Source organism: Loxodonta africana, chromosome 13 (assembly GCF_030014295.1).
Source record: "Loxodonta africana isolate mLoxAfr1 chromosome 13, mLoxAfr1.hap2, whole genome shotgun sequence".
NCBI lineage: Eukaryota > Metazoa > Chordata > Mammalia > Proboscidea > Elephantidae > Loxodonta > Loxodonta africana.
Window position 1 is genome coordinate 30048118 of NC_087354.1, and position 27191 is coordinate 30075308.

At 46.8% G+C, this 27191-nt stretch overlaps 2 protein-coding genes across 2 annotated transcripts; both read right to left on the reverse strand.

Annotated features, from left to right (window-relative positions):
* Window positions 1-355: 355 nt before the first annotated feature.
* On the reverse strand, window positions 356-22786 carry PLIN1 (perilipin 1). Its single transcript, XM_003413891.4, has 9 exons — window positions 22672-22786; window positions 15001-15059; window positions 11737-11941; window positions 9876-9958; window positions 8307-8571; window positions 7808-7983; window positions 5781-5975; window positions 4849-5094; window positions 356-3834 (listed from the first exon to the last, which is right to left on the reverse strand). The coding sequence occupies exons 2-9, from the start codon at window positions 15043-15045 to the stop codon at window positions 3502-3504; spliced, it is 1548 nt and encodes a 515-aa protein (XP_003413939.3). The 5' UTR covers window positions 15046-15059; window positions 22672-22786; the 3' UTR covers window positions 356-3501.
* PEX11A (peroxisomal biogenesis factor 11 alpha) lies at window positions 15091-27100 on the reverse strand. Its single transcript, XM_003413890.4, has 3 exons — window positions 26336-27100; window positions 22672-22787; window positions 15091-20584 (listed from the first exon to the last, which is right to left on the reverse strand). The coding sequence occupies exons 1-3, from the start codon at window positions 26389-26391 to the stop codon at window positions 20013-20015; spliced, it is 744 nt and encodes a 247-aa protein (XP_003413938.1). The 5' UTR covers window positions 26392-27100; the 3' UTR covers window positions 15091-20012.
* Window positions 27101-27191: the final 91 nt, after the last annotated feature.

The window sequence follows — 27191 nt, forward strand, 5'->3', positions numbered from 1 at the left end:
GGGGATTATTGAGGTAAGTGTATATATATATGTGGATGTACCAAAGAGGAAAAGGCCTGGAGGTCTGCTGCTGTTAAAATGACAGCCAAGCTTCCATAAGCGACTGCCTCCTGTGCCATGAAGAACTGGATGGTACCTGACTACCATTCCTGAACATTTTGATCAAAGATTCCATAGAAGAATCCTGATCAAAAGTAGGAAAATGCAGAACAGATTTTCAAATTCTCATTGACCCTGGACCTTCTGGTGCCATGGAGAGTGGATGAAACCCTGAAACTATTGCCCTGAGATAATCTTTATACCTTAAATTAAAAATATCCTCTGAGCTCTGATAAGGAACACACCAGAGAGTCCCAGACAGAGCAGGAAAAAAATGTAGAACAGAATCAAATTCACATAAAAAGACCAGACTTAATGGTCTGACAGAGACTGGAGGAACCCCCAAAACTATGGCCCCCAGATGCTCTGTTAACCCAGAACTGAAACCATTCACGAAGCCCACTCTTCAGACAAAGGTTAGACAGGCCTATAAAACAAAAAAAAACAATACCTGTGGGGAACATGCTTCTTTGTTCAATCAGATACACGAGACCAAATGGGCAGCTCCTGTCCAAAAGCTGGACGAGAAGGCAGGAAGGGACAGGAACTGGAGGAATGGACATAGGGAACCCAGGGTGGAAAGGGGGAGCGTGTTGTCACATTGTGGGGATTGCAACCAATGTCACAAAACAGTATGTGTATAAATTTTTTAATGAGAAATTTTTTTTAAATCCCCTGAAGTCACCTTAAACCAATCGTTCAGCTTAACTAGTAAAAAAGTTCTGCCTTGAGCATTATGCTCTTTGAAGAACTATCTACGTAGGATCAGATTGACAACAGTAACTCTCAAGATTAGATAGGAACCTTAGGGAGCAGTGCGTTTATGTCAATAAGGGAAGAACAACACAGAAAAGAGGGTGAGAACAGTTACACAACTGGAAGAATGTAATCAGTGTCACTAAATTATACATATAGAAACGGTTGAATTGGTGGTGTATGTTTTGCTGCGTATATTCTCAACAACAACAAAACAAATAAAATTTAGGGAAAAAAAAGAAATATTTAAAGATGTCCTGATAGTTGGCATTGGGTAGATACAACTTGAGTCAACTCTAGGGTCCTAGTGAACACACGGCAGTTAAAAGCAAAAAACATTTTACGTTAGACCATGTAGTCTTAAATCTAATTGTACATTTGGATCGATTTGGTCTATTAACCAATGTGCTCATACATGGTAGGATGCATAAATCTGCTTGTTTTCCACATGCAAAAATTTCCACTGAAGTCTCTGATTTATCTAAAGATGTGTTATTATCAAGAAGTCTCTAGAACTTTTTTTTTTTTTAAGTTGATTGCAACATGGACTCACATTTATTCACTCACTCATTCAACAAGCATATTTGGGGGCCGACCACGGGTTTGGTTTTTGGTTACTACGTATTAGGCTCTTGTCAGGAATTGATTTTGCCAACAGACTCACCTCAGGACCAGGAACTAAGTTTTTTTTTTTTTTGTCATTTAAAGCAGAAGCAGATGGTTATAATAAAAATCTGATCTAAAAGTTAAAGAAAAAAAGAAAGATTACCGCCAAGAAAACCCTATGGAGCAGTTCTACTGTGTAACACATGGGGTCGCCATGAGTCAGAATCCATGACAACTAACAACAACAAAAGGACTTAAAGTGGTGTTATAATTATTGGTGCACAGTTCGACAGCTGCAGATAAAAATAACAATACAACTAGAATTTGCTTTAGCAGGCTGCTTAGCATTATCTATCAGTATTTAAAATGCACATAGTCTTTCACACAGCATGTCCTGGTTACAGGTTACAAATTTATCTGACACACGTATATAAAGCCATTTTTTATAAGGACATTTATTATAACACTGTTTGCAGTAGCAAAAAATTGGAAACAACCTGAAAGCCCATCATCAGAAAAAAAACAAAAACTTAGTGCCATCGAGTCGATTCCGACTCATAGCGACCCTACAGGAGAGCAGTTGGAATCGGCTAAATCGGTTAAGTGCATTATTCATATTATGAAATACTTCCTACGTGGCCATTAAAAAGAGCAAGGAGGATTTAGCTGAACTGATAGAAAAAGGTCTCTAAGAGGTATTAAAGTCAAAAAAGCAGGTGAATATAACATTCTACAGCTTGTGTAAATAAAAACGCATGTGCTTGTAGACTCATATCCTATATCTGGAAGGATACATGGCAAATTGATTCTGCGTTTGCTTTGTGTGTGTTAGAGAGGTGGGGAGCTGGGAAACTCAGGGAGGGACACACCCTTTTGCAAGCCTTGAATTTTTTTTCTTTTTTTGCAACGTTTGAGGTTTTAAACTATATCTATGCATTTCCTAGGTTTAACATTTGGGGTGGGGGTCAGTGTCGGTTCAGTGGCAGCATTCCCACCCTCACAGGGAGACCTGGTTTTGACTGCCAGCCGATACGCCTCACGCGCAGCTACCACCTGTCTGTCAGGGGAGGCTTGCATGTTGCTATGATGCTGAAGAGGTTTCAGTGGACCTTCCACACTAAGAAAGACTAGAAAGAAAAGGCTGGTGATTCAGTTCTGAAAATCGGCCAATGAAAACCCTATGGATCGTAACGGTCCAATCTCATTGTGCATGGGATTGTTATGAGTTGGGGACTGACTTGGGACAACTAATAACAACATTTTTTTAAAAAACAGATTTGGAATGAACTGTGGCTACAATATAAATAGCCTACGTAGTATAGACTACAGAGTGAGAGGACACCACTGTCACCCCGTAGCATCTGGGGGTGCCAGCATTCAAGAGGTAGATAGGAGGGTGAAGATGCAGGTGGAAGGCAGGAAGGCTGCAAAGGGAAACGTGGCTGCAAGCAAGGAGGTGGCTCTGCAGAGGACAGGCCTGGGACTCTGCCTGTGAAGGACATTCAGACACTAATATTTTAAATAAACACACAAGAGCTCTTGCACCTGACTGGTGTTTCCTTCAAAGTAGTCTGCTGACAGCCTAAATACTCATCCTCTGAGACTGGGTGCTAAAAATGTGTCAAGAACTCCTGCCTGGACCCTCATGCTTATTGGTAGCAAATATTTGTCTGCAGAGGATGGATCCGAATTTTGGAAACAAATGTCATTTGATCACAAGTTTGGTTAAAGTGAGAGATCAAGTTAGATAATTATCCTTTTAGCAAAAAAACAAGCCCTAGAATCAGGAGACGGCTGCTCTGGTGCCCCTTAAAAGTGGGCCTGGAGCTAAGCCCAAAAAGGATGCTCAGACAGACTGGTGTGTGTACGGCAGCATCGATGGAATGCGGCTCGGAGTTCCGAGGGGCCTACTTTGAACAAGCCAAAGCTCACTTGGACGCGTAGGTTCTATTTATTTGTTAGGGAAAATGGTTCTGGCGAACTGGGTGGTGGTCACGCTGGGTCTCCCGCTGAGGAGGCGCGGGGGCTGGCGCTGCAGGTTCAGCTCTTCTTGCGCAGCTGGCCATATTGAGCGCGGCCCAGGATGGGCTCCATGACGCTGGGCCGGAAGAAGCTGTCGCTGACCCTGCGAGTGGGCTTCTCGCGAGGCACGGCCGGAAAGCCCGGGCTCGGTGCGGCGGGCGTCACGAGCTTGTCGTCCTGACTCGGGCCGGAGCCACGCGCGTTGCGCAGGCTGCTGCGATACAGAGCTGGGCGTGGCAAGCACTCTGGGCCAGTGGCCCGGGCCCCAGAGCCTCGGCGCTCGGCCTCGGCTGGTGGGTTGTCGATGTCACGGAATTCGCTTTCGGGTTCCATCAGCGACAGCCTAGGGAGCTGAGGACCCACCCAGCCGCCGCATTAGGGCCTCAGCTCGGCCTCCGACCTGACACCCACCACCCCCAGCACCGGGGCCTTCGCGGAGATCCCTCTCAGGCTTGGCCCACTGAGAGTCGGGCACAGGCTACGTGGACGACAGTGGCCTCCAGGATGGGGGGCGCTATGAGGGTCTCCCCAGGCCAGACCCCTCAGGCAAAGCAAACCATGTCTCTTCCAGAGCTTCCGGATCCCTAGGGCCCCCTTCGGAGGTACACTCAGTGAGGAACTGTGGCGTCTGCTGACCCCCTACCTTGGGCCAGAGTTACAGGCTGAGCACAGCCAGCACACTGCCACGGCCAGGGTCAGAGTACCTCTGCCTGGACCTGTTCTGGGGTCCTCTGCTCAGAGTGAACAGACCGGCTGCCCAAGACCCCTGGCTTGCCTGTTGGGTGAGAGTGAGTGACTGAGAGCCCTTCCCCCCAGCTGTAAGGGGGTCTACTGCCCTGCGCAAGCCTCCTAGAGTCTGTAGGCTCTGTGGCTTGCTTTGGGACAGGACCCAAGGGCTTCCGAAGAGACGGTATTGGCATCCCTTAGGTTTTTGTGTTGGGGATAGAATTGGGATGGGGCAGCTGCTGTCCCCTGGGACTTATGGCCCACCCTTCAGGGACCCCTGGAAGCCTGTCTCCAAGCCCTTCCCAGGCAGCACGCAGACCTGCCTGGTCCTTCAGTTGGGAGCCAGTGAGGGCTGGGACACAGGACCCTCGTACTGGTAGCAGAAGACTCCTTCACCAGCAGGTGGGGAGGGGGAGGAGGAAGAAGCCCTGGGTGAAGCCACAGACTTCTATACTATATGTGCTGGGAGAGGCCTTAGAAGAAGTCAAGGCCACAGCATGTCTGAGTGTTTCTGGGGCACTGAGCATCGTAGGAGGACCTCCAAGGGGGCTGGGGAAAGGAGCGCCTTCAGTCAAATTTACTTTATCTGCCCCCTCCAGTCCCCAAGAGAGAGGGAGGTTAGCCCAGGGTGGGACTCACCGGCACGTAGTGCACCACCGTGTCCACCACGTTGTCAGTAACACCCTTCAGGGCGTCCGACAGGGACATGGCCCTCCCCTTGGCCGAGGAGACAGCACGGGTGGGCATGAGGTGCAGCAGTCTCCCCGCCATGCCCAGCACAGTGGCAGGTGCCCATGTCACAGCCGAGATGGAGCTCTGGAGGGCCATCTGCATAGTGTGTGCCACACTGCCCAGGAGGCCTTTTGGGCTGGGCAGGGCTGCCACCTGGGGGCCAGAGCAGGGTCAGCACCTCCTGCAGCAACTCCTGGGTCCCCTGCCCCCACTACCACCCCCAGAGCTAGAGGGGAAAGAACGTGGACCTCAAATTGAAAAAAAAACTGGATCCCCGTTGGCCTGACTCTGCCACTAGCTATGTGGCCTTGGGCAAGTCACTTGCCCTCTTTGAACCTCCGTTTCTTTATCTGCAAAACGGGGACAATTATTTCTGCCTGGCCTGTCTTACATGGCTGTTGTGAGTGTCAGCTGGGAGAATGACATGGAGGTGCTTTGTTAGCTAAATTATTGAAAAACCAAAAAACCAAACCCGTTGCCATCGAGTAGATTTCGACTCACAGGGACCTATATGGGTGGCATAGTGGTTAAGAGCTATGGCTGCTAACCAAAAGGTCAGCAGTTTGAATCCACCAGGCACTCCTTGGAAACTCTACGGGGCAGTTCTTCCCTGTCCTATAGGGTCGCTGTGAGTTATCATCTTGACGGCAATGGGTTTGGGTTTCTAGATGCTTGGGGTGGGGTGAATGATCCATGCACCCTGTCCTTGGGTCTGGGGCAGAGATTCTTGTTTCACCCAGTGCCTCTGCTTCTCGCCTTCCCTCCTCTTCCCGCCTCCCCAGCGTTGTGGGACCTCTAGGCCCCCACATCCTCCGCTCAGCTCCTGCTGCCCTTCTCACCTCACTGAGCTTCTCTTCGGTCTCCTTCTCTTCCTCTTCCTCCTCCTCCTCCTCCGTCTCCTCCCCCTCTGTGTCATTCTGGTCATTGTGGTCCTCCTCCTGGGTGATGGCGATGTTGTGTAACCAGGGCACCCCACTCTGCTGCCGGGACACTGCCTGCATGGCTGCTGATGCACCCCACTGGGCCAGGTTGCTCTGAGGGCGAGAAGGGCGGCTGGCTTCAAAGTCCCTACGGAAGGCAAGCAGCCCCAGTGGCCACAGCCCTTCACCCCAGGGCCTGGGGTGGAGAGGAGCAGAGCCAGGCCCCAGCTGACTTTTCTTGAACTTTTCATTGAGTGAGAACTTACATACACCAAAGTGCACACGTCTTTAGTGTACAGTTACATCACTTTTCACAAATATACACCTGTGAAACCACCACCCAGATCAAGATATAGACTATTTCCAACACCAAGAAGACTCTCTGTGCCCCACCCAGTCAGTACTCCCTCTCCCAAAAGTGACCACATTCTGACCTCTATGGCTGTGGATCGGTTTTGTGGATTCTCGAGCTTTGTATACATAGGGTCGCTGGGAATCGGAATCAACTTGAAGGCAGTGGGTTTGGTTTGGTTATACATGCAATCATACAATATGCATTTTTTCATGAATAGCGTCCTTTGTTCACTACCACGCTGCGAGATTCATCCACATGTTGCATATAGGAGTAGTTCCTTCTCTTCCATTCCTGTGTGATATTCCACTGTGTGATTATGTCACAATTTATCCATTTTACTGTTAATGGGCATTTGCACTGTTTCTAGGTCTTGGCTAAGGATAAAGCTGATAGGAACATTTTCCTACTTGACTTTTGGGGGACACAAGTGTTTTCGTTGGGTTTACATCTAGGAGTGGAATTGCTGGGTCACAGTGTGTATGTATGGTTAACTTTAGTAGATATTCCTTGCAGATTTTTAAAGGGTGAAAAAAATCAAGTGTGCCCGTGGGAGGAAACCAACCTGAGCAAATGGGCTGGTGTTTGCTGTGGCACGGCCTGGCTCATCCAAAACCTCTAGGTAGCTCCACAAACAGGGCCTCTGTGTGATACAACTTTACGGGCCACCATTATATGCTGTGAATGGTGGCCTCTGAGGCTGTGTCACACAGCGTGTTGCCCCTCATTGGTAAATGATCCTCGGTACTGGCCAAAAACAAAGGAGCAGAGGACGGAGGGGAACTACTAGCCCACTTTCCCTCCTGGAGCCACAGCACCTGGCACATACTAGGTTCTCAAGCTACACTTGCATGAATGATCCAGGCCTGATGATGCTTTTATAAGTATCATCCAAAAGATGGCTGAAAAGCTGTTTGCTGGATTTTTATGTTGCCTTTATTTCTTTTGGACTTAGTTCCTTATGAAAGAAATCCAGACTATCTCTGCTAAAGTACACAGAGAAGTGGGGACAGGTGTGAGGGTTTAGCCCTGCCCAGGCCTAGAAAAGGCAGCTTTATCTTGGGTGCAGTGGGGATGGAATTTAGAAGACTCTGGAGGGGAAACCAGGAAGTTGAGGGTAGTCAGGGACTCTGGCCCAGGTGGGGCTCTCTCCCTGACATAACGGGTTTTGTGTTCCATTTGTTTAAGGGTGACACTCCTTAGTGCCTGGAGCAATGACAGTAGATGAGAGTCTCAGCTTCCGTATAGGTAGGGGACCACAGCAAGAGGAACACTTGCGGGGACAGAAGCTGTGGGCACGGGGTCTGATGAAGAATGGAGGAGACAAAAGTGGGTATTATACCATCCTAGCAAGGTAGGACTGCCCTAAGCTCTCGCCCTGTCCTTTCTCTCCCCCTGTGGCTTGGGGGACAAGCCCTCTACCCCCTCTTAAAGCCTCTTGTCCTTAGACCTAAAGTCCCAGCCCAGGTTGTCAGAGAGAGCATCCCCAGGGCAGGAGAGGGAGCTAAGTCAGAGATAGTAGGGACCAGGGTGCATAAGCTGCCCACAGGACAGCCAGGCCAGGGGTTGGTCAGGGCTTAGAGCCGATACTAACCAGGGGTGCCACACCTGGGATCCACAGGGCCATGTCAGTGCCCTGCTTCAGTGCCCAGGCTGTGGTCTGGAAGGTGTGATGAGACAAGGTGTTGGCCAGTGCCCCAACCCTGCTCAGGAGGCTCGGCTTGCCCTTGGGAAGCTTCTTTTGGGTCCACTGGCATCCAGGATCAGAGGCTGGGTAGGGATTTGGGTGAAAAAAGGCAAGCAGATCAGAGATGGGCTAGGGAAATCTGGGTTGTATCCAGGGCTGGACAGCAGTGTCCTAGATCACCACAAACTCACTAGTGACTGGATAACTCGTTTTCCGCACTTACAGATGCAGGGATGGGGCTAAATAGTTATGGATCCATCTGAAAATCCTGCTGGGCATTCCCTATTAGAGAGCCCAGAGCTATGGCTGGGTGAGCCCTTGCTGCCTCCTTGATTCCCAGGCATTTTGGGTGGCCAACTTGCTCCCTTGGGGCCGGTCTCCCTTCCCCACCCCCAACAGTAGGTACCTGACTCTTCCTTGGCTGGAGGAAGGAGGAACTCCACCATCTTTTCAATGCCGCCCAGGGCCAGGTCAGCCCCTCCAGAGGCCAGCCGACCAGCTCGAGTGTTGGCGGCAAATTCGGCCGTGTCTTTGGCCACTCCCAAGGCAAGCTCACAGCCGGCCAGAGCGGCCCCCAGGACCTTGTCTGAAGTGCTTGTGATGGGCACGCTGATACTGTTCCTGGCACTGCGAAGGCGGGTGGAGATGGTGTCCTTCAGCTCGGAGGCGATCTGGAGGGTGGAGTCAGGCATATGGGTTTTGCAGGCCCTGGAAGGACTGCGCCTCAGGGTCTCAGGCCCTGAGCCCAGCTCCAGGAAGGCCTCATTCATCCACCTTGTAAGGATGGCCCCAAAGGCCACCTCCCTGGTGATGCCTGCTCTGACACCCATGCACACGGGCATCACCTCTTCCAAATTCCTACACTGTGTCCCCTGTCCTTCCCTCTGAACACAGATTACATACCCATTTATATTTGTATTGATTTATGGATGCATTGGAGCCCTGGTAACACAGTGGTTAAGCACTCAGCTGCTAACCAAAAAGTCAGTGGTTCGAACCCACCAGCTGCTCTGTGGGGGAAAGATGTGGCAGTTTTTTTCTGTAATGATTTACAGCCTTGGAAGCTTTATGGGGCAGTTGTATTCTGTCCTATAGGGTCACCATGAGTTGGAGTCAACTTGACGACAATGGTTTTGGTCTTGTTTGCTATGGATGTATTTGTCTTTGTCTCCTACTTGTCTGGGAGCTCGTTTGTGACAAAGACATTGACTGCCCTTCATCTGGAAAAGTGGGGATGAACACAGGCCTCAGAGCCAAGCAGACCTGCACTCATGTGGCCTCCACTTAAGGCTTCGTAGCCAGTCACTAGTTTTCTCATCTGTGAAATGGGGATCACCACCCATCCCAAAGGGCTGATAAGAGGATTAAATGAGAGGGTCTATAAATTACATGTTATGGCACCTGGCATAGGGCAGGGCTCAGTGAGTACTGGTGGGAAGGTAGGTAGTTGGTGACATGGATGAGGGCAGGGACTGAAGCTTATTCCCCAAAAGCATCTAGCATGGGCCCGCATCAATAGCAACTACTCAATAAATATATATCCAGTTGAAGTGACATTTTCAGTCTCATGGTCCATAAAGGGTTGGATCTTGGGCTCATGGGGCTGCAATCCTGGGATCCTGACAAGTGTGACCCATGATTTCAGGGGCCTTAGTCACCTAGCAGTCCGACGCAAGCCCATGGAGCCCCAAATCTCAGGAACCTACCCCACACTCCTGTTTAGGTTTGTCTCTGGGTTCTGCCTGCTGGTCCCAGAAACCCTGCCTTCATTTGGTTCCACAGGGGGAGGAAGAAGCCCATCCTCAGACCTTGGGGGCAGGCAGCCTCCTCCAGTTTTCAAGGACATTTGCCAGGGAAACGAAATACTCTCAATCATTGCATCAGCAGCTCCCGCCCTCTCCTCCCCTGAAGTGGGTGGAAGAGGAGGCAGTGACAGCAGAGTGTAGGGGAGCGTAAGAAGAAGGAAGGGGCTTACCTTTTCAGGAGGGTACTGGAGCGCTGGGATCTTTTCCTCCAGGTGGTCCAGGCCTCGGCAGGCCAGGTCGTTGGCAGCTATGACTAGAAGCAAAGGGCCACATTGGGGTGAGCCCTGCACCCCACTGTGAGAACCCTGCAGTGCCCTCTGGGGCAAAGAAGGGGCCTTGCAGCTCTCAAATCCCCCGGCCCTGCTGCCTCCAAAGCATCTTTGAACCTGAGGCCCTTTGCCATCTTTATTCCCCATCCGCTGTGACTCCTCGAGACCAAGGCCAGTCTCTTCCATCTGTGTAGGAACTCCGGAGTCAGTCACACCTACTCTCAAAGCCTAGCACCCAAATCCCAGTGTGTGGCTTCAGGCAAGTCACAGCCTGTCTGAGCCTCAGGCTTCTTGGTTGTAACATGGATAATTGTGTACCTTGCAGGCTTGTTGTAAGGAGGAAGTGATGGAAATTGTGTGAATCACCAACAAATACTGGTCTCTCCCTCCTTCTCCTCCCTCCCCTCTGGCTCCAGGGCTCTGAGTGAGCATTAGGGAGAAGGAGATTGGAGGTGTGAGTGTGGAAAGGGGGGGCAGTGGGGTCCTGGGGTTGGGCCTTGCTGGGGTCAGGCCTGGGCCTTAGGTCTGGAGGTGACAAACTCCCAGCCACAACCTGTCTAGGCCCCAGATTGTCCACGGCCTTTCCTTTTAATCCCTAGGTATTGAGAGCATGGGGCTTGGGAAGGGTCATAGGGAAGAGAGAGGAGTTGTCCCCGGGGAGCAGGGCAAGCACCAGAGAATGCAAATGCTTCAAGGAATCCTACCCAGGAGCTGCTGAGGACATACATGTTCTTTCATATATTCTTTCCCCAGGTATCTTAATTTCTTCACAAAATTTTTTGAGCGGCACAGAGTATAGAAGAATTGGCCATCTTCTGATTGGGTAAAATGAGACTGAAAATTTAAGGAGCTTGCAGGCAGGGACACTTCTATACATTTATCTTCTCCTGTTTGCTGTGCAGAATCCTCGGATATCCACAATTCTCTAATTAAAATGGTGGAAGGTCCTAAACTTCTTAGCTCTGTCGGAATTTCCCTGAGCTCTGTCACGAGCCTTAGCCATTGCCTTCAAGTTGATTCCAACTCCTAGCAACCCTATAGGACAGAGTAGAACTGCTCCATAGGGTTTCCAAGGAGCAGCTGGTGAGTTGAACTGCCTACCTTTTGCTTAGCAGCTCTTAACCACTGCACCACCAGGGATCCCGTCAAGAGTCCTGGAGACCAGATTTTCAAACAGGCAAGAACAATTAGAACGAGAGGGCAGGGGCGGGGTTGGTGAGATGGGGGTAGAGGCTGGTCTAGTAAGGCCCACGTGGACCACTGTCTCCAGCCCTTGCTTGTAGCTCTTTGCTGCCCCCTGCCTGTCACAAGCTGATTCTATCAGCTGCTGAGCCCAGAAGACTTCTCCTTCTCCCCTCCTCCAAATCCTGCCAGGCCAGCCCTAATGCTCTCTGTCCCTGCCCTTGTGGCAGACTCTGCTAGTTCCTGCTGCTGCTGCTACTGCTGCTGCTGCTGCATTTGGCTCAGACAGGTTATGGCTGGGAGAGTCCCACAGGTTATGGCCTGGATGCCCATTCATCTCTGCTCATCCCTTCGCTCTGCCAATTCTTTGGCCCATCGTTGTCATCCTAGGAAAATGCCAGCTGAGCTATAGATGCCTTATAAGACCACGTAATGGGACATGGACAGTTGAATAGGCAGGCAGATACACAGGCATGTAGGTAGGCAGACAAGCAAGTTATCAGGCTATCAGGTAGGCTAGCAGGCAGGAGTGAGCATCATTGAACAGGCAGGCAGCTGGCCAAGTACCACAAGAACTCACACTGGGTGGACAGCCTGCGGACCACAGGCTCCATGCTCCAGGCAGCCAAGTTGCTGGCGCCCTGCACGCCCTTCTCGTAGGCATTGCATACAGAGGCCACCAAAGGGTGGGATTCCTTGGTGCTGGCATAGGTCTTCTGGAAACACTCACAGGTACCACTCACCACCGGCAGCTGCAGGACCCTCTGTATCACATTCTCCTTTTCCTGGCACAGAAAGAACGGAGGAAGGAAGGCATTCAAGTTATCCTACCTCTTTCCCCACCCCCCTCCCAGGAGGGCAGCCCCAGGATCATGGAGCCCATTGGTGAGGCTGAGTCCAGTGACCTGGGAGGAACCAAGGCCAGAGAGATCTCTGGATGCCGGAGTCATGGTCGGGGGCACCCACATGGGGAAGTAAGAGCCAGTCTACCATGCTCTCCTGGTTTTCATCCAGGCACTGCAGAAATGCAGAGGCAATCCATCCTCCAGGGGCTAAGCCAAAACTCACCCCACCTTCCAGCCTACCCCAAAGGCTCCAATCTACCCGCTTAAACTTACTGGTAGAGACCAAATGTTGGCAGCGTACCTGTCCAGGGTTTTAGTCCACCATTCATCTAAACATTTTTTGGCTTTTCTGGGATACTGCCTCCCTGCCTTGTATGCTGGTTCCATTGCCTAGAATGCTCACCTTCCTTCCCATAGTCCTTTCTGCCTGGTGAACGCCATTCCCTCAGGACACAGCTTGATCACCACTTTCTCTATGAAGGCTTCCTGACTCTTCACCCTCACAGTCACACTTCCTTTCCTGGGCTTTTTCTACATTTGTCACACTCTGCTGGGATTATGTGTGACTTGTCTGCCTTCCATTTGGCTGGTGTCCTTCAGGCACACGCCGAATCCTTGTCATCTCTCTATCCCCAGTGCGTAGCATAAAGCCTGGCAATGTTAGTTGAATAAATGAATCACAGTCAGGGGTAGCAGAACGCTAAGTTTAGACCTGCCCAACTGTACTGAATCACAGAATCTTAGGCCTTCGGGGGACTCTGCAGCAAGAATCCTTTCCATGGGTTCCCTGTAGACTTCTATTTGAATGTCTCCTTTGATGGGAGCTCCCCTCTCATACAGTGGCCTGTACCCCTGTTGGAGAGCTTTGCTGAGCTGAAATCTGCCTCCACCCACTACTCCACCCTCTGACCTCTGGAACAACCCTGAGCAAATCTATTTCATCATGCATGAATAGGCACTTCACATATTTGAAGCCAAATATGTCTCCCTTTGGAGGACCCTTCTCCGTGCTAAATAGTTCCAGTACCTTAGTTTACAAACCATCCTGATTTGGTGATCCCTCTTCTGGACACACTGCGGTCTGGTGTTGTCTTTCTTAACAACCTAGCACTCAAACTTGAAGACAGTGCCCCAGGTGTGGTCAAAGCACGTGGATACAGTGGAACTATCACTGCTTATTATTAGCCTGCTGTGCCCTTATTAATACATTTTAATTTTGGCAGCAGTCACATAATTAAACTTCAGGCCACCTAGGAATCTTAGGGAAAAGAAGAACACTGGTGTTTGAGTAAAAGAGTGTGGATTCTAGCCATGCAGAGGGAAACAACATTTATTTGGTGTTATTGTGCTCCAGACACTGGTCTAGGTGCCTTGGGGACATGACTTTATTTAATTCTAACAGCAAATTTCTGAGGTCAGCATTTATTAATACCACTTTGCTGATGAGAAGACAGACTCAGAGATGGTAAGTGACTTATCCAAGATCACACAGTAAGCGTCACAGCCAGGCTTCCAACTTAGGTTTGAATGGCATGATATCTGGGATTTGCTCCAAAATAATGCAAGGTAGGGAGGAGATGCAGTGAGGATGAGGCAAGATTGGCCATGGGTTAATGGTTGTTTGGGACTAGTGAAGCGTACACGGGGATTCATTACATTCTGTCAACTCCTAGGAATGTTAACAATTCTCTACATAAAAAGGAAAACTCCTCAGGTCTGACAGAAGCTTGAGCCCTCTCTGTCGCTCTGAATGTGATGCTGCTGTGGTGGTGAGGATCTAAGCTGTTCTGTTTTTAGGAAGCCGATTTAGAAAACCATTCAAGAGACCCATATGTGCACTAGACAAAGTAGGTCACAATATTTTAACTTTTTATCCTGTAGGTGAATTTAAAATCTGAACTAGAAGAAGACTGAGTGTAAGCAAGAAAACATTTGCTTTAACATTGTGGACAGAACCATCAGAAGCTGTTTAGGCAAAGCCAAAGGCGGAAAGAGGTCCCAGGAAGGGAATAGCCATCCAGCCATCTGTTAGGATGGCTTAACTGTGCATCTAAACTTTTTACGCCTCTCTGTGTTCTGTGATTCAATAAAAAAATCTAATACAGCATTTTCTAGTGGAAAGATTAGTTGAGGCCTAACTTGGGACAATATGGGTATTGTACAAGTTCACAATTTTTAAGTTTCACAAACTGAATGAACTGTGCCTCAATCAGAGACGCCTTGCCAAGAGGCATTACCCAAAATCCACTCCTGTTGAGTCAATTTCGACTCATACCGACTCTATAGGACAGAGTAGAACTGCCCCAAAGGGTTTTCAAGGCTGTAGGTCTTTACAGAAGCAGACTACCACATCTTTCTCCTGTGGAGCAGGTGGTGGGTTGGAACCATCACCCTTTTGGTTAGCAGCTGAGCGTTTTAACCACTGCATCACCAGGGCTCCTCGGGAGGCATTAGGCACACCTACAAGTGTCAAAACCAGTCCAAGACATAGTGAAAACCAGGTCGGAGACACAATACTGGATACATCGAACCTCCAACCCATTCCTAAGTATAGCAGTACCAGCTGTGCCTCATGTTAACACCAGGAGGTACACTTATACAGACTATATAGAATTGAATGACGCCCCCAGGGACCCTAAGGCTCTGTATTAATATAACTGAATATACATTCAGCCTGGATTGGTGGTCAGAGCCCAGGCTTCCCCCAGGTTTTCAGAACACAAGAGTTCCCTTCCTTTCCATTCTCCCATGGCCAGATTTCTGTCCTTCTTCTCCAACGTGTTTAGTTTTTAATAGACATCGTTTGTTTTTTAGATCCTCCAACTGCTCTCTGCAAAAGGTAGTGAGGGCAAGAATAACTAAGACAAGATATGAAAGTCAATGAGCTAGGGAATATAATCTAGAGATACCTTGCTCTAAGCCCCCTGAACCTTCCCTCCCTGCCTGTTCCTTCTTCCTCCCTCAGTTGTCCACCCCATCTATAAGCCCAAGTTACTTACGGGGAGGTCTTCATCCAGCATGGTCGGACTCTTGTTGACTGCCATACCAGCTCTTCAAGCTGCAAAGCAGAGGGTCCCAGGCCCATCAGAAAGCCCATAGGCTTGAGATCCACACGGGCAGTTCCCTACCTCTCATGGCCACCGACTGAGCCTAGACTGCCCGGGATCTCAATTTCCCTGAATAGAAGACATAGGTTGGAGGGCAAATGTCACAGACAAGAAGCCACTTCTTAAAGTCCCATAGGAACGAGTTGCTCCACAGCCCACTTGTCAAGACAGATGTTTCTTGCAAGGGTTCAGGGTAAGAAGTGAAGAATGAAGGTAGCTGTCAGAGATAAGAGGCTTTAGATGAAGTCTAAACTCAAAGCAAACCCACTACTGTCTAGTCGATTCCAACTCACAGTGACCCTATAGGACAGAGAAGAATGGTCTCACAGAGTTTTCAAGGCTGCAAGTCTTTATGGAAGCAGACTGCCACATTCTTCTCCCTCAGAGCAGCTGGTGGGTTTGAATGGCCGACCTCTCGGTTGGCTGATGAGTGCTTTAACCACCGCGCCACCAGGGCTCCTAGATGAAGTCTAAGAGCTCTTAAATGAGGGTGCAAAAGTGATTAAAATAACAAGTTTTAGGTTTAATAGTTTTGTTTTTAATGAAAAAGCTCTGGGTTAGTTCCTCTACTTCCAAGCAAGCATATCTGCCAGTCCTCCTTCCCTCTAAGCCCAATCAGGTGAGACAGTTGTGGCTGCATGCCACTGAGTCAATTCCGATTCATAGTGACCCAGAGTAGACCTGCCCCATAGGGTTTCCTGGCTGTAAATCTTTATGGGAGCAGATCGCCAGGTCTTGTCTCTTGCAGAGCAGCTGGTAGGTTCCAACTGCTGACCTTTCAGTTAGCAGCTGAGCGCTTAACCATTGTGCCACCAGGGCTCCTCTCTGAAAACAGCTATTTAACCTGTACCCTGGAAAAGTTAGTGGCCCAAGAATGTCTACTCTACACCCCCAGTCATTCACCTTGAATAATCTCTCCTTCAGTGATTTCCTGCACACTTCCCCACCTCTAATAAAACTTCCCAGGTGACCCTTGCCAGATTCTTATCCTCAACTCCCTTAACTCTCAGAAACAACCCAGGTAAGGAGGATGCCCCAGGACCCCCACAGCTGCTGCTCCCACACTCACTCTAGCTGACTGCCTCCTCAGCCCCACAGAGTCCCAGGCTGGAGAGCGTCTCCTTGAGCAGTAACAATCCCAGTTGCTCCAAGGAGTCTTGGGCAATGCTACTAACACCTCCCAGATAGAGGGGGGCAGAGAGGAAGAGAAAGCTGGGTCAGCCGGTTGCCACGGTTATTTTACCCAGGGTCTCCTAGGCATATCCTAACTTCTGCAAGGAGATTTAGCCAACATGAAGGTGAATCCCAGAACTGAAGGAAATCCAGGCCCTGAGAAGTTATTGTTTCTGCAACATGTTTCTGGCCCCCAATTCTCAAAAACCTGTTTTCCAGAAAGAAGACGTTGGGATACATGTTGTTCAACTCATAAATTCAAAAAACCAAAACCAAACCAAACCCAGTGCCGCTGAGTCGATTCCAACTCATCCTGACCCTATAGGACAGAGTAGAACTGCCCCATAGAGTTTCCAAGGAGCACCTGGTGGATTCGAACTGCCGGCCCTTTAGTTAGCAGCCGTAGCACTTAACCACTACGCCACCAGGGTTTCCATTAACTCAGAAGTTTTATGTAATTCTGTAATCTTTAGTTCCTTTCCGTAAAGGATCCTGTGGGACAGTTTCCAACCCATTTCTTTCATCTTTTATTATTTACTAACAAGAGTGAATTTTTAACAGTAAGATTTAAACCCCGAATTCACTTGAACATGCTATACTTTGATTATGGAGATAAAATTCCTCAGTGAAAAAGAGAACCAGAGCTGGAGGTTCTGTCCTTGGCAATCCAGTCTTTGAGGCAGCAATTTTGACCTCTGTAAATTCCTAGAGCTCGAGGAAGTTTACTCAACTTTACCTGGCCTAAGATGCCACTAGAATGTGCAATGGGTGAGTCGACTGGATTTTGTTCTTACAAGTCTGGAGGAGTGAGTGTTGACCATGATTCTGTTACTGAACAGCACCCAAACAACAAAGAACTATCATTTCCCATCCCTTCCTTAACAAGGAATCAGGCAAGAGCCCCAGTTTTAGTTCCTGGCTTCAAAGACGGTGAAAGACTGTGCCTCTTAAAATGAAGGGCGAGGACAAGACTTATTTTCTTTGTTGCTGGTAGAATTGTATCTATTGTTGACCCCTCTATTCAGTTGTATGCTATGGGTAATGGGAAAGAAGCACATGGGGAGAAACAGTGCTTTATGCTAGAGCCTTGGTGATACATTTTTTATCTCTGATACAACAATGAAGGGAACGAGTGGTCAAGAAAGCAGGACCAGTCAACCCAGGAGCCTCCAAAAAGAGTAATAAATATGTAATACATTTAATACTTTTTATCTAATCTGGGCTTTTAAAATATAAACAGTGATGGAGAGGTAAGAAAATATCTAAAGATATAATCTCTGCCCTTACTTTAAGACTCAGGAGGAGTTATCTGTGAGGCTGTGTCTGGAGAGAAACCTGGGCCAAAGGGCAATTTTAAGCCTTTGGAGTAGCAGCTTTGGGCCATAGGGAGTATGAGGCTTTGTGCCTAAAAGCTCTGCTGACAAAGCTAGTCCTTTGGCCCCTTCAGCTGGGAGTCCAGGATGTGGGTGAGAGGTGAGAAGTGGTGAAAGGGCCTAGAAGAGTCCCAGAGGGAGAGGGAAGAGTCCATTTTCCATGCAGCAACTTGAAGGACAGTTATCTTCCTTCTTTCCTCATTCCTACTCCCACCCCTCCCGCATGAGAGCAGGGACTTTGGCCATCTTGTTCATAAGTGGATCCCCAGAACCAAGCGTGGCACTCATATATTTGTTGTTGAATAAATTCCCAAGCAACAATGTTCAGTTGTGAGTGTGCTGGTCTGTACAACTAGAAGGAATTTGTTTTTTAGAATCCCTCATGAAGAGTGGAAGCTCAGGGCTGGGGAGGTTAGTTAGAAAGCAAAAGGATATACAGGAAGTGAGGTACCAGGGCACCATTAAGGTTATGCAAATGCTAGAAGAGGTGGCATCTCCCAAACTCCCCACCACAGCCCTAACTTGCAGAGGATAAAAGTACCGAGATATAGTTCACCTTTACGTGCCACCACAAATTCAAGGCAGACTTCTCTAGGCAGAAGCCATATAACCACTGAGAGGGCTGCTGTACAGGACCCTCCCAGGGCAGTAGTCTGGAAGAGTCCATCTAAGAGGTCTCTTTCAACCCAGTGGCTCTACATCTAAATCTTTCTTCATCAGAGCTCATTTTATCAGAGCAAAGTCTTCCGACTGTGTACACTCTGATTAAGAATTATCTGCTGGACTGCCCTACTTTGAACTCTTCTCCATTCCCAGAACACATTCACAAAGAGTCCATTTTGTCTAGAAATTTATTAGACACGATTAATCTGTATTACAGTAGAGGATCTAGACAAGGTAAAAACAGTTGAATTTTTTATTTGCCCTGATATAGCACCTTTCATTTCTCTTAAAGTTGCTAAGATATCCTTTCCCAAATCCCACGTCTTGATTGATAATTTTAAAAATAGAGAGCCAAGGACCTGAGTCTAGCTTTTAAGTCTCCATCACATTCATGGGAAAATTTATTTAGTTTGCATTTTCTCATTTCCATTCAGATAAATGAGATGGCTTTAACTGGCAGGGCTGACATTGGCCTTCTACCTAATAACATCCTATTTATCCAACTTGCTCCCCTAAATCTAAAGGATCTGTAATAAGAGCCCAACACCCAAGGCTGGAAGTAGGAACACGAGTAAATGGCATCAACTCAATACTCTAGTGTCCTCTTCATTGGCTCCTTATAGTTCTTTTCTACCTCTCCCAACCATATGAAAGTCTGATTTATCCAAAAAAAAAAAAAAAAAAACTGATCCTCCTAAATTCATGAAGGAGTTATAATTTTTAACTGTGTAAACTTTGATGAAAATTACTGTGAAATTGCCCAAACTATTATAGGGTTTTGATTAAAACGATTTAGCTTATAAGTTTATACATGGTTTTAATTTTTATAGAATATAAATCACTGACCAATGGAGGTTCCAAATTCTGGGAGAAGGAGAGATGAAAAGCATAGGATCCTGGAGATTCTCACACTTCTACTCAATCAGGAAGGCAGTGAGATATCATAGAAAGAACATTGAACTGGAAGCGTTGAACGTAAATCACTTCAACTTTTTCCACCACAGTTTCCTCACCTGTCATAGGCTACATACAGTTACCCTGTGTGGCCGTCCACACTATTTTTACCTCAAGTCCCTTCTGTCTGCTTCTGATTTTTGCTTACTCACTACCTAAAGATCACCTCTTCCCACAGACACAATATACCATGAAGGTAACCAATGTTTTCTGATTCTGCTTCTGGACAGAACAAGGATAAGAGTGCAGTGATAAGGGCCAACAAGCTCCCCTCCATCCTGCCACTGACATTTTTGAGGAGAAGGGGGAGGAACTGATCAGAGAAAAACAGGGCCCTCTGCTAGATCTAACTGAGCACTGAGTACCACACCTACTATAGTTGTACAAAACCAGTGATCCACACGACCCAAGTTACTATATGTTAGTGTTTACTTATTTGTTGGGTTTTGGGTCTCTTTCAATTTTTACTCATTCAGCAAACACTTACTAAGCTCCTACTATATGCATGAGATGCTCAATCAATGTTAGATGAAGGGAAAATATTTGGAAGTCACATCAGCTCTCTAAAAACCATTCATAAATTTTCATACTCCTCCATTCCTGGCTCCGCTTCTGCTCACATCACAGGTCACTAAATGCTCATGTGAACAAGTCCTTAAGTTCAGTGTGACACAGTCTGTGATTAATGCAAGTGTCCGTTCCACTAAGAGGTCATTTTTTAAAGCAGGTGCTAATCCTGCCTTAGTGAGTCTTCAGCCTCATCTGAGGATATGCCACAATGATAATGCCTGCTACAGAGGACACAAGACCTCCAAGTCCAATGACGCCAGGATTGGACTTATAGATCCCCAGCTGGTTCAAAGGGTTCAGGATATCACCAACGTTCTTCACCATGTCCAGAAGCAAGGGAGGATGCCTCTTCAGGGATCGGAATAAGAGAAGGAGAAAGGACTGGAGCCATTCTGTTTTCTCATCTGCCACACTGTGCCCGAGAGGATTCTGGAATGGTGACTTCTCCTTCTTTGCCCTGTCATTTGCAACCTGTTCCATCTGCAGGAAGATTTCATACAGATCCCTGACCAGGCTCAGCAGGAGAAAATAGTAGTAGTGGCGGGCAGCCCGCATTCGCCATTTCTCTTTGTTGATGCCAGAGGCAAGCCCTACGCTTTTCACCCAGAGGATGGTATCACAGATGAAATAAACCACACGGTTTAAGTTGGCTAATGTTAGGCATAAACGGGGCACCAGGTCAGTGGCGTGAATGCTCTGCTGAGTCGCCTGTATAGCATGTACCACATTTCCTAGTCTGAACCCTGCAAGAAGAACCCACAATGGTTAACAGTTACTTAATTAGAACGAAATGGGAAGGCAGAATCCCTGTTATCTGGGTGATGGGCCAGCACTGGCTTTTTAATAACTGACTGTGTTTTGAGGCTCCGCTCTGATCAGGAAAGGAGGATTCTACAGTATGCTAAGGACACCTAAGATGATCCTGAAAGGCACAAAAGACAGTGATCCAATCATGAATATGGATTATTACATTTGAATATTACCAGCTAGAATTCTCTAGAAGGAAGGTGCTATGATAACGTGAACTCCAGACGCAACATTCTTTTGGAGAGTTTGTTGCCTTACATTTCATTTAATTTTCAGATAATGGTGTTAAAAAACACCATTTTCATTTTGCCATTTCTCTGGACCAAACCCCAGGCAAAGTAGAGATGGTAGGATTTAGTAGATAGGGCAACTAATGATATGGTTATACATGACTCCTAGTTGAATTACATTAACCATCGTAATGGCATGTCCTTAGGTGAGCATGTAATTCAATTAATCAGGGATGCATCAATCAGTAATTTATCAAGTACCAAATGAGAATAAGTGATAGTCTTGAACATTATGGAGAATACAAAAGAAGTACTTCACCTTAAAGAACTATACCTGAGACTCAGTAAGTGTTCAGAAGCAGCTACCCTCAGGAAACTTATAATCTCAGAAGAATGTCTGATATTATTTTATAAAAACAACACAGAACAGTATATGCAATGATACTCCTCGGTTCCCATTATAGCTCTTACACTAACTGACTGAGTGACCTTGAGTAAGCCCCTTCTGGGCTTCTTCGAGGAGTCCTGGTGGCACAGTGGTTAAAGCGCTTGGCTGCTAACCGAAAGGTCAGTAGTTCGAACCCACCAGCTGCCCCATGGGAGAAAGATGTGGCAGTCTGCTTCTGTAAAGATTTACAGCCTTAGAAACACTATGGGGCAGTTCTACTCTGTCCTATAGGGTTACTAGGAATCAGAATCATCTCAAGGGCAGTGAGTGGGGGCTTCAGAGACTAGTGACCTCTAAAGGACCTTTGAGTACCAATACACTGAAGAATCCCGAAAAAACTTCTAATCTTGGCCTTCAATATCATCCAGCAATGCTCACCCCACCCTTCCCATCCCTCTGTCAAGCTAGTTTCCTCACTGATCCTCCAAAACAATGGTTTGGTCTTAACTCCTCTGAGCCTTTACTAGAGGAAACTACCCTGTAAGACTGCTCTTTTTCCTCCTTTCTAGCCACGCTTCAATTCTACCTCCTCCAAAACACCTTTATTTTCATTTACTCCAGCCAATTAGATCTGACACTAAATCTCATTATCATTATTTACAGCACGTCATTTTATTTTTCTAATGAAGTCAGTACTATACCTATATGAAGCAGGTGCTCAGAAATAATCGATTTATCAATATCTGATGATCTACACTCCACTCCAATTCCTTGGCTTGCCTACTGTAGCAACATCTGGTTCTCATCAAACAACCAAGAGCCAGGCATAACAGCAATTCTTATGAAAAATATAGCACATCCCAGTATGATTGATTATGAAAGTGAATTAAATGAGTGCAAAATACTGACTTCATTTTTTGTTTTTAACATGAAACCATCATACAAACAGTCTAAGAAAGTCTCTTCACCTATCCATTTCCTCTAGCAGTCCCACATGAAAAGAAGGGGAAAGGCAGGTGGCCCAGGATCTAGCTATTCTGTTCTTCTGTAGAGCACCAAGAGCTCCCAGGAGCCAGAAGCTCATGTCTGGGCTTGTCAAAATATTTGTGATTCTAAAAACTAAAGGTGAACTAACACGTTGTTATGTCCCCCTGCTTATGATCAGGCAGAAAGATATGGTGTAGCACCAAACGTGAACATAGGGGGCTACCTGTGAATGGTCTGCAGGAAAACAGTCAACCTTTTTTGGCCTGAAATTCCACGAGGGCAGCCTTACTCACTGACTTCCTCGATAAACTTGATTGACTAGAAATCAATGACCTAGAAAGTGTTTTGTGAATTACAGGGTCTGAGGCTGAGGATTCTAAACCAGGAGCCACTGTCCCTCAAGAGACAGAGTACTTACATTTACGGCCAGTGCTCACACTGGACTCCAGCTTCTTGAGCTTCATTACCACCTTCTCTTTGCCAGCTCTAGGCTCTAACAAATATCTAAGCAACATGCATGTGTACTGAGTGGTTCTGAAATGGGAAAAAAAAAAAATGAGAATAATTTACAAACCAAATAAAACTTGATTCATGAAGTAAGGGATGAAGAAACATGTCTTACTAAAGGCAAAGCTTCCAAGACAGTTTCTCATATAGCAGCTCTTACAAGAGCAAAATGCTGCAACAGTCATTCCACAGGACCAAAGGGTAGAACATGTGATGGAAATGTAACACAAAGGTAATGAAAGAGAACTCTGCAATAATGCAGTTCACAGCCCCCAAAAGGCCTTTTGCTGGCACAGAGAAATGGATGCAGTCCAAGTGGGAAATTATACAAAAATCTCCCTCATGTTAAGTCTGCAAAGATCCATACTCTTTATTTTACTTAGCGTAGAACGATTTTCAGACTTCTGAAATAAACTTTTTTTTACCATGTAGTTAACCTACTATCTACGTGACCAGACACGAACTTGAACCAGAACCAAATGAAAAATCCAGTCTGAAAATTATTTAATACGCACTTGTACATAAATATAGATATGTTCTTAAATCTGTCTTTCAAATCTAATTAGTACTTTACATAAAATACAGATGAGCTCCTATTTAATAAGCACCGTATACTCAATAATGGAGCCTGGTGGCATAGTGGTTAAAGTGCTCAGTTGCTAACCAAAAGGCTGGCAATTCAAACCCACCAGCTGCTCCGTGGCAGAAGGATGTGGCAGGCTGTTTCTTTAAGGATTTACAGCCTTGGAAACCCTATGATGCAGTTCTACCCCGTCCTATAGGGTTGCTATCAGTCGGAATCGACTCAACAGCAACTTTTGCTTTATAATATATTCAATAAGGTGATTATTGTCATGCCCACAAGTAAGTACTTTACTGACAGAGGTGTAATAAATGAGAAATTTTATACCAAATAGTCAAACATCCAAACGTATTTGGCAGTCTATTTAATAAAGAAGTTGCCTGTTTCCTACTACCCTGCATTTGAATCTCTTTATGCTGTAAATACCAGTATTAACCTCAAGAAAAATGTGGCACATTTTCCAAAATGGGTAACTTGTTACTGGGCAGGAAGACAAGAATCACAATCTCTTTATCTCTCTCTTTTTGAGTATGCTTCCTGGTTAGGGAGGCTCAAGCTGGCCATGTCAATAAATCTCCCTTTCTCAAATTTGGTCTCATAACAGGAGTGAGTCCAAAAACAAGGAATTATTGATAAATGTCAGTTTGCTCATAGAGAGTATAGAGATCACCAGAAATCTCCCATCTAACTAATAAGGACATCCTAAATGATTATTTTATTAACCAAAGTCCTTGATAAACCTTGCAGGGTACTTTATGGGTATGCTGGGATTATAAGCTTCTTTATTTTATTGAAGCTTGTACATAATGCAACCACTGTGAACATTTATCGAATTGATTAGAAGGTAGTATGGCTCGGTAGTTAAATAAGAGGTGGGCACTGGAATTGAAGTGTGTGGATCTGAATCACTCAGCTCTGCCACTTAGTACTATTAACTTCCTTCTGCTTCAGTTTCCCCATCTATGAAGTAGGCATAATTTAAGAGTGTCTACCTCACAGAGTTGTGAAATGTATTGTATTGTGTCCCCCAAAATATGTGTCAACTTGGTTAGGCCATGTGTAGTTGTCCTCCATTTTGCGGTTTTCCTGTGTTATAATCTCTGCTTGTGGTTAAAGGGGATTAGTGTGGGATGTAACACCCTTGCTCAGGCCACATCCCTGATCCAACGTAAAGGGAGTTTCCCTGGGCTGTGGCCTACACCACCTTTTATCTTACAAGAGATAAAAGGAAAGGGAAGCAAGCAGAGAGTTGGGGACCTCATACCACCAAGAAAGAAGCACCGGGAGCAAAGCGCGTCCTTTGGACCCCAGGTCCCTGTGCGGAGAAGCTCCTAGTCCAAGGGAAGATTGACAAGGACCTTCCTCCAGAGCCGACAGAGAGAGAAAGCCTTTCCCTGGAGCTGACACCCTAAATTTGAACTTTTAGCCTACTAGACTGTGAGAAAATAAATTTCTCTTTGTTAAAGCCATTCACTTGTGGTATTTCTGTTACAGCAGCACTACATAACTAAGACAAGTTGTGAAGAGGGTTAAATGAGTTAAGAGTTATAAAACACTGACAACAATACTTGGCATGTAGTCAGTTTCCAGCTTATTCTTGGGCCTATTTTTATTGGTATCTGTTTGTATTTGCATGTGTACACCCAGAAAGGAGGCAGAGCTGTTAAATAAAACTATAACTGAAATTATTGTTTTATTATTGAGCAAGAATCAACCAAATTTCTTCTACTGGTCCCATCCCAACTGGAGCAAAAGAGAATGAAGAAAACCAAAGACATAAGGGAAACATTAGTCCAGAGGACCAATGGACCACAACTACTGCAGCCTCCACCAGACTGAGTCCAGCATAACTAGATGGTGCCTAACAGCTCTGACAGGGATCACAATGGAGGGTCCCAGACACAGCGGGAGAGAAATATAGAACAAAACTAAAATTTACAAAAAAAAAACCCAACTTATTGGTCTGACAGAGACTGAGGAAACACCAAGAGTATGGCCCCTGGACATCTTTTTAACTCAGTATTGAAGTCACTCCTGAGGTTCATTTTTCAGGCAAAGATTAGACAGTTCTACAGGGCAAACAATAACACACGTGCTTAGAAGTTCAATCATGTATACGAGATTAAGGGGCACACAATAACCCAAAAGCAAAGATGAGAAGGCAAGAAGGAACACTGGACCAATGGAAACAGGGAACCGGACTGAAAAAGGGGAGAGTGTTGACATATTGCAGGGTTGGCAACCAATGTCATAAAACATTTTGTGTACTAACTGTTTCATGAGAAACTAATTTGCTCTGTAAACTTTGACCTACAGCACACTTAAAAAAAAAAATGAGGCAGCATTGAAAAAAATAAACAAATTTTTAAAAGAAACATCATGAACTAAACAGCATCAAAACCACACTCTCTAATATTTTCAGTAGCACAGCATGTACCTTAGGGTTAATTCCTTCTGAAACTCTCAATATTGTATTATGCTTTATAGTTTACAAAACTATTTCACATATGGTGATGAGGTAGATTGGAAAATAATGGATAAAGAAGATAAATAAACTACCTCCCCACAGTATTGTATTTCAAGGGATATCTGAATCCACAACCAGGCGGTTTGCTTCCCTAGCCACAAATGTCAAGTGAAAATTTCTTTAAAAAAAAAAAAAGTCCTCTTGAGAATGCTGAGCGGGGAAAACAAAGTCGGGAGGTGGAGGAGTCGCGGGCTGGTGTTAACTGTGAGCCGCCTCGAGGCGGCTGGGGTGCCAGGCACCGGGGCTTTACTCGCACAGAGGCTCAGAACGGAAGGGGGGTGCGGATGGCGCAGCCCCACTGAATTTAGGTTGAGGAGGGACTCGAGAAGCAAACTCGCTCCGTGGGAGCTAGCAGCGTCCTTTCTGCTTCAGTCCACGAAGCTATCACCTCCTTCTTTTCCGGGCGCGGGACAACAGAGCCATCCCTGCACCGGGTCGGGTGGCGGCCGCTGGCACCTGACTCACCTGAAGAGTCGGTCCCGGCCTTGGGTCTGGTTGGTGAAGCGAGTGAAGGCGTCCATGGAGCCCAACCCCAGGCCAAGAGTCGCACCCGGACCAGTCGTGAGCCCTCAACCCAGAGACGCCGTTCCCGTCCCTGGGGAAATGTAGGTCCAATCTGGGCCTGACTGACTCTCTCCGCCCCCGTGCGGCGGGCGCACCTTTGGCCGAGTGACTTTGCGGGCTTCCGGTCGGAGCCGGAAGTGGTGGTTACTAGGGAGACGCGAAGTCGCTGAGCTAGGTAAGCCGAAGAAACTTGGGTGCTAGCCTCGATTGCCTTGGTATACCTCGTGTGCCAAGACCCCTCTTTTCCTCTAGGGCCGAGCAGGTCTGCGCGAAAAGGTACCCAGGTGGGTAACCCTGGTGAAATCCCGAATGGGTCTCCCCAGCTCGAGAACTTCCTTTAGTCTTTCCTTGGTGACGGCCGGGCATAATCATGTAATTAGCTGAGCAGTTCTGTTTACCTTGAGCTAACAGCATCTCCAAGTCTGGTGAAAGGAATGGTTAGAGCAGGGACAAGCCGTTTCATGCAGCGTATTCCTAGCGAGAGAGCTGAGTAAAGTGAGAGAGTTTTCTGTTAGGGTTGTTGAAGACTGAAGGTTGTTACCCAGGAAAATCCTAAAAGGGTCAACATAAACAAACGGTTAAAACGGAAATGACAGTGAAATTACATCACTGAACATTTTTCTCTGGGGCTTGAAGACGTGGAGACCTGCCCATACCTTAGCAATAATTTTGGAAAATACACTCTGTAGGGCCACAGAGTAAGGTAACTGACTTTTGTGGTCTTTATTCCCTTGGTTAAACCTGCCCCTAACATTTG

Coding starts and splice junctions, on each gene's coding strand:
- PEX11A (XM_003413890.4), bottom strand. CDS start 26,391: ATGGACGCCTTCACTCGCTTCACCAACCAGACCCAAGGCCGGGACCGA. Junction 22,788..26,335: donor GGCCGGGACCGACTCTTCAG/GTGAGTCAGGTG, acceptor TTCCCATTTCAG/AACCACTCAGTACACATGCA. Junction 20,585..22,671: donor TGTGAGCACTGGCCGTAAAT/GTAAGTACTCTG, acceptor TTCTTCTTGCAG/GGTTCAGACTAGGAAATGTG.
- PLIN1 (XM_003413891.4), bottom strand. CDS start 15,045: ATGGCAGTCAACAAGAGTCCGACCATGCTGGATGAAGACCTCCCC. Junction 8,572..9,875: donor TCCAGTACCCTCCTGAAAAG/GTAAGCCCCTTC, acceptor TCCACCCTCCAG/ATCGCCTCCGAGCTGAAGGA. Junction 7,984..8,306: donor TCCAGCCAAGGAAGAGTCAG/GTACCTACTGTT, acceptor ATCCCTACCCAG/CCTCTGATCCTGGATGCCAG.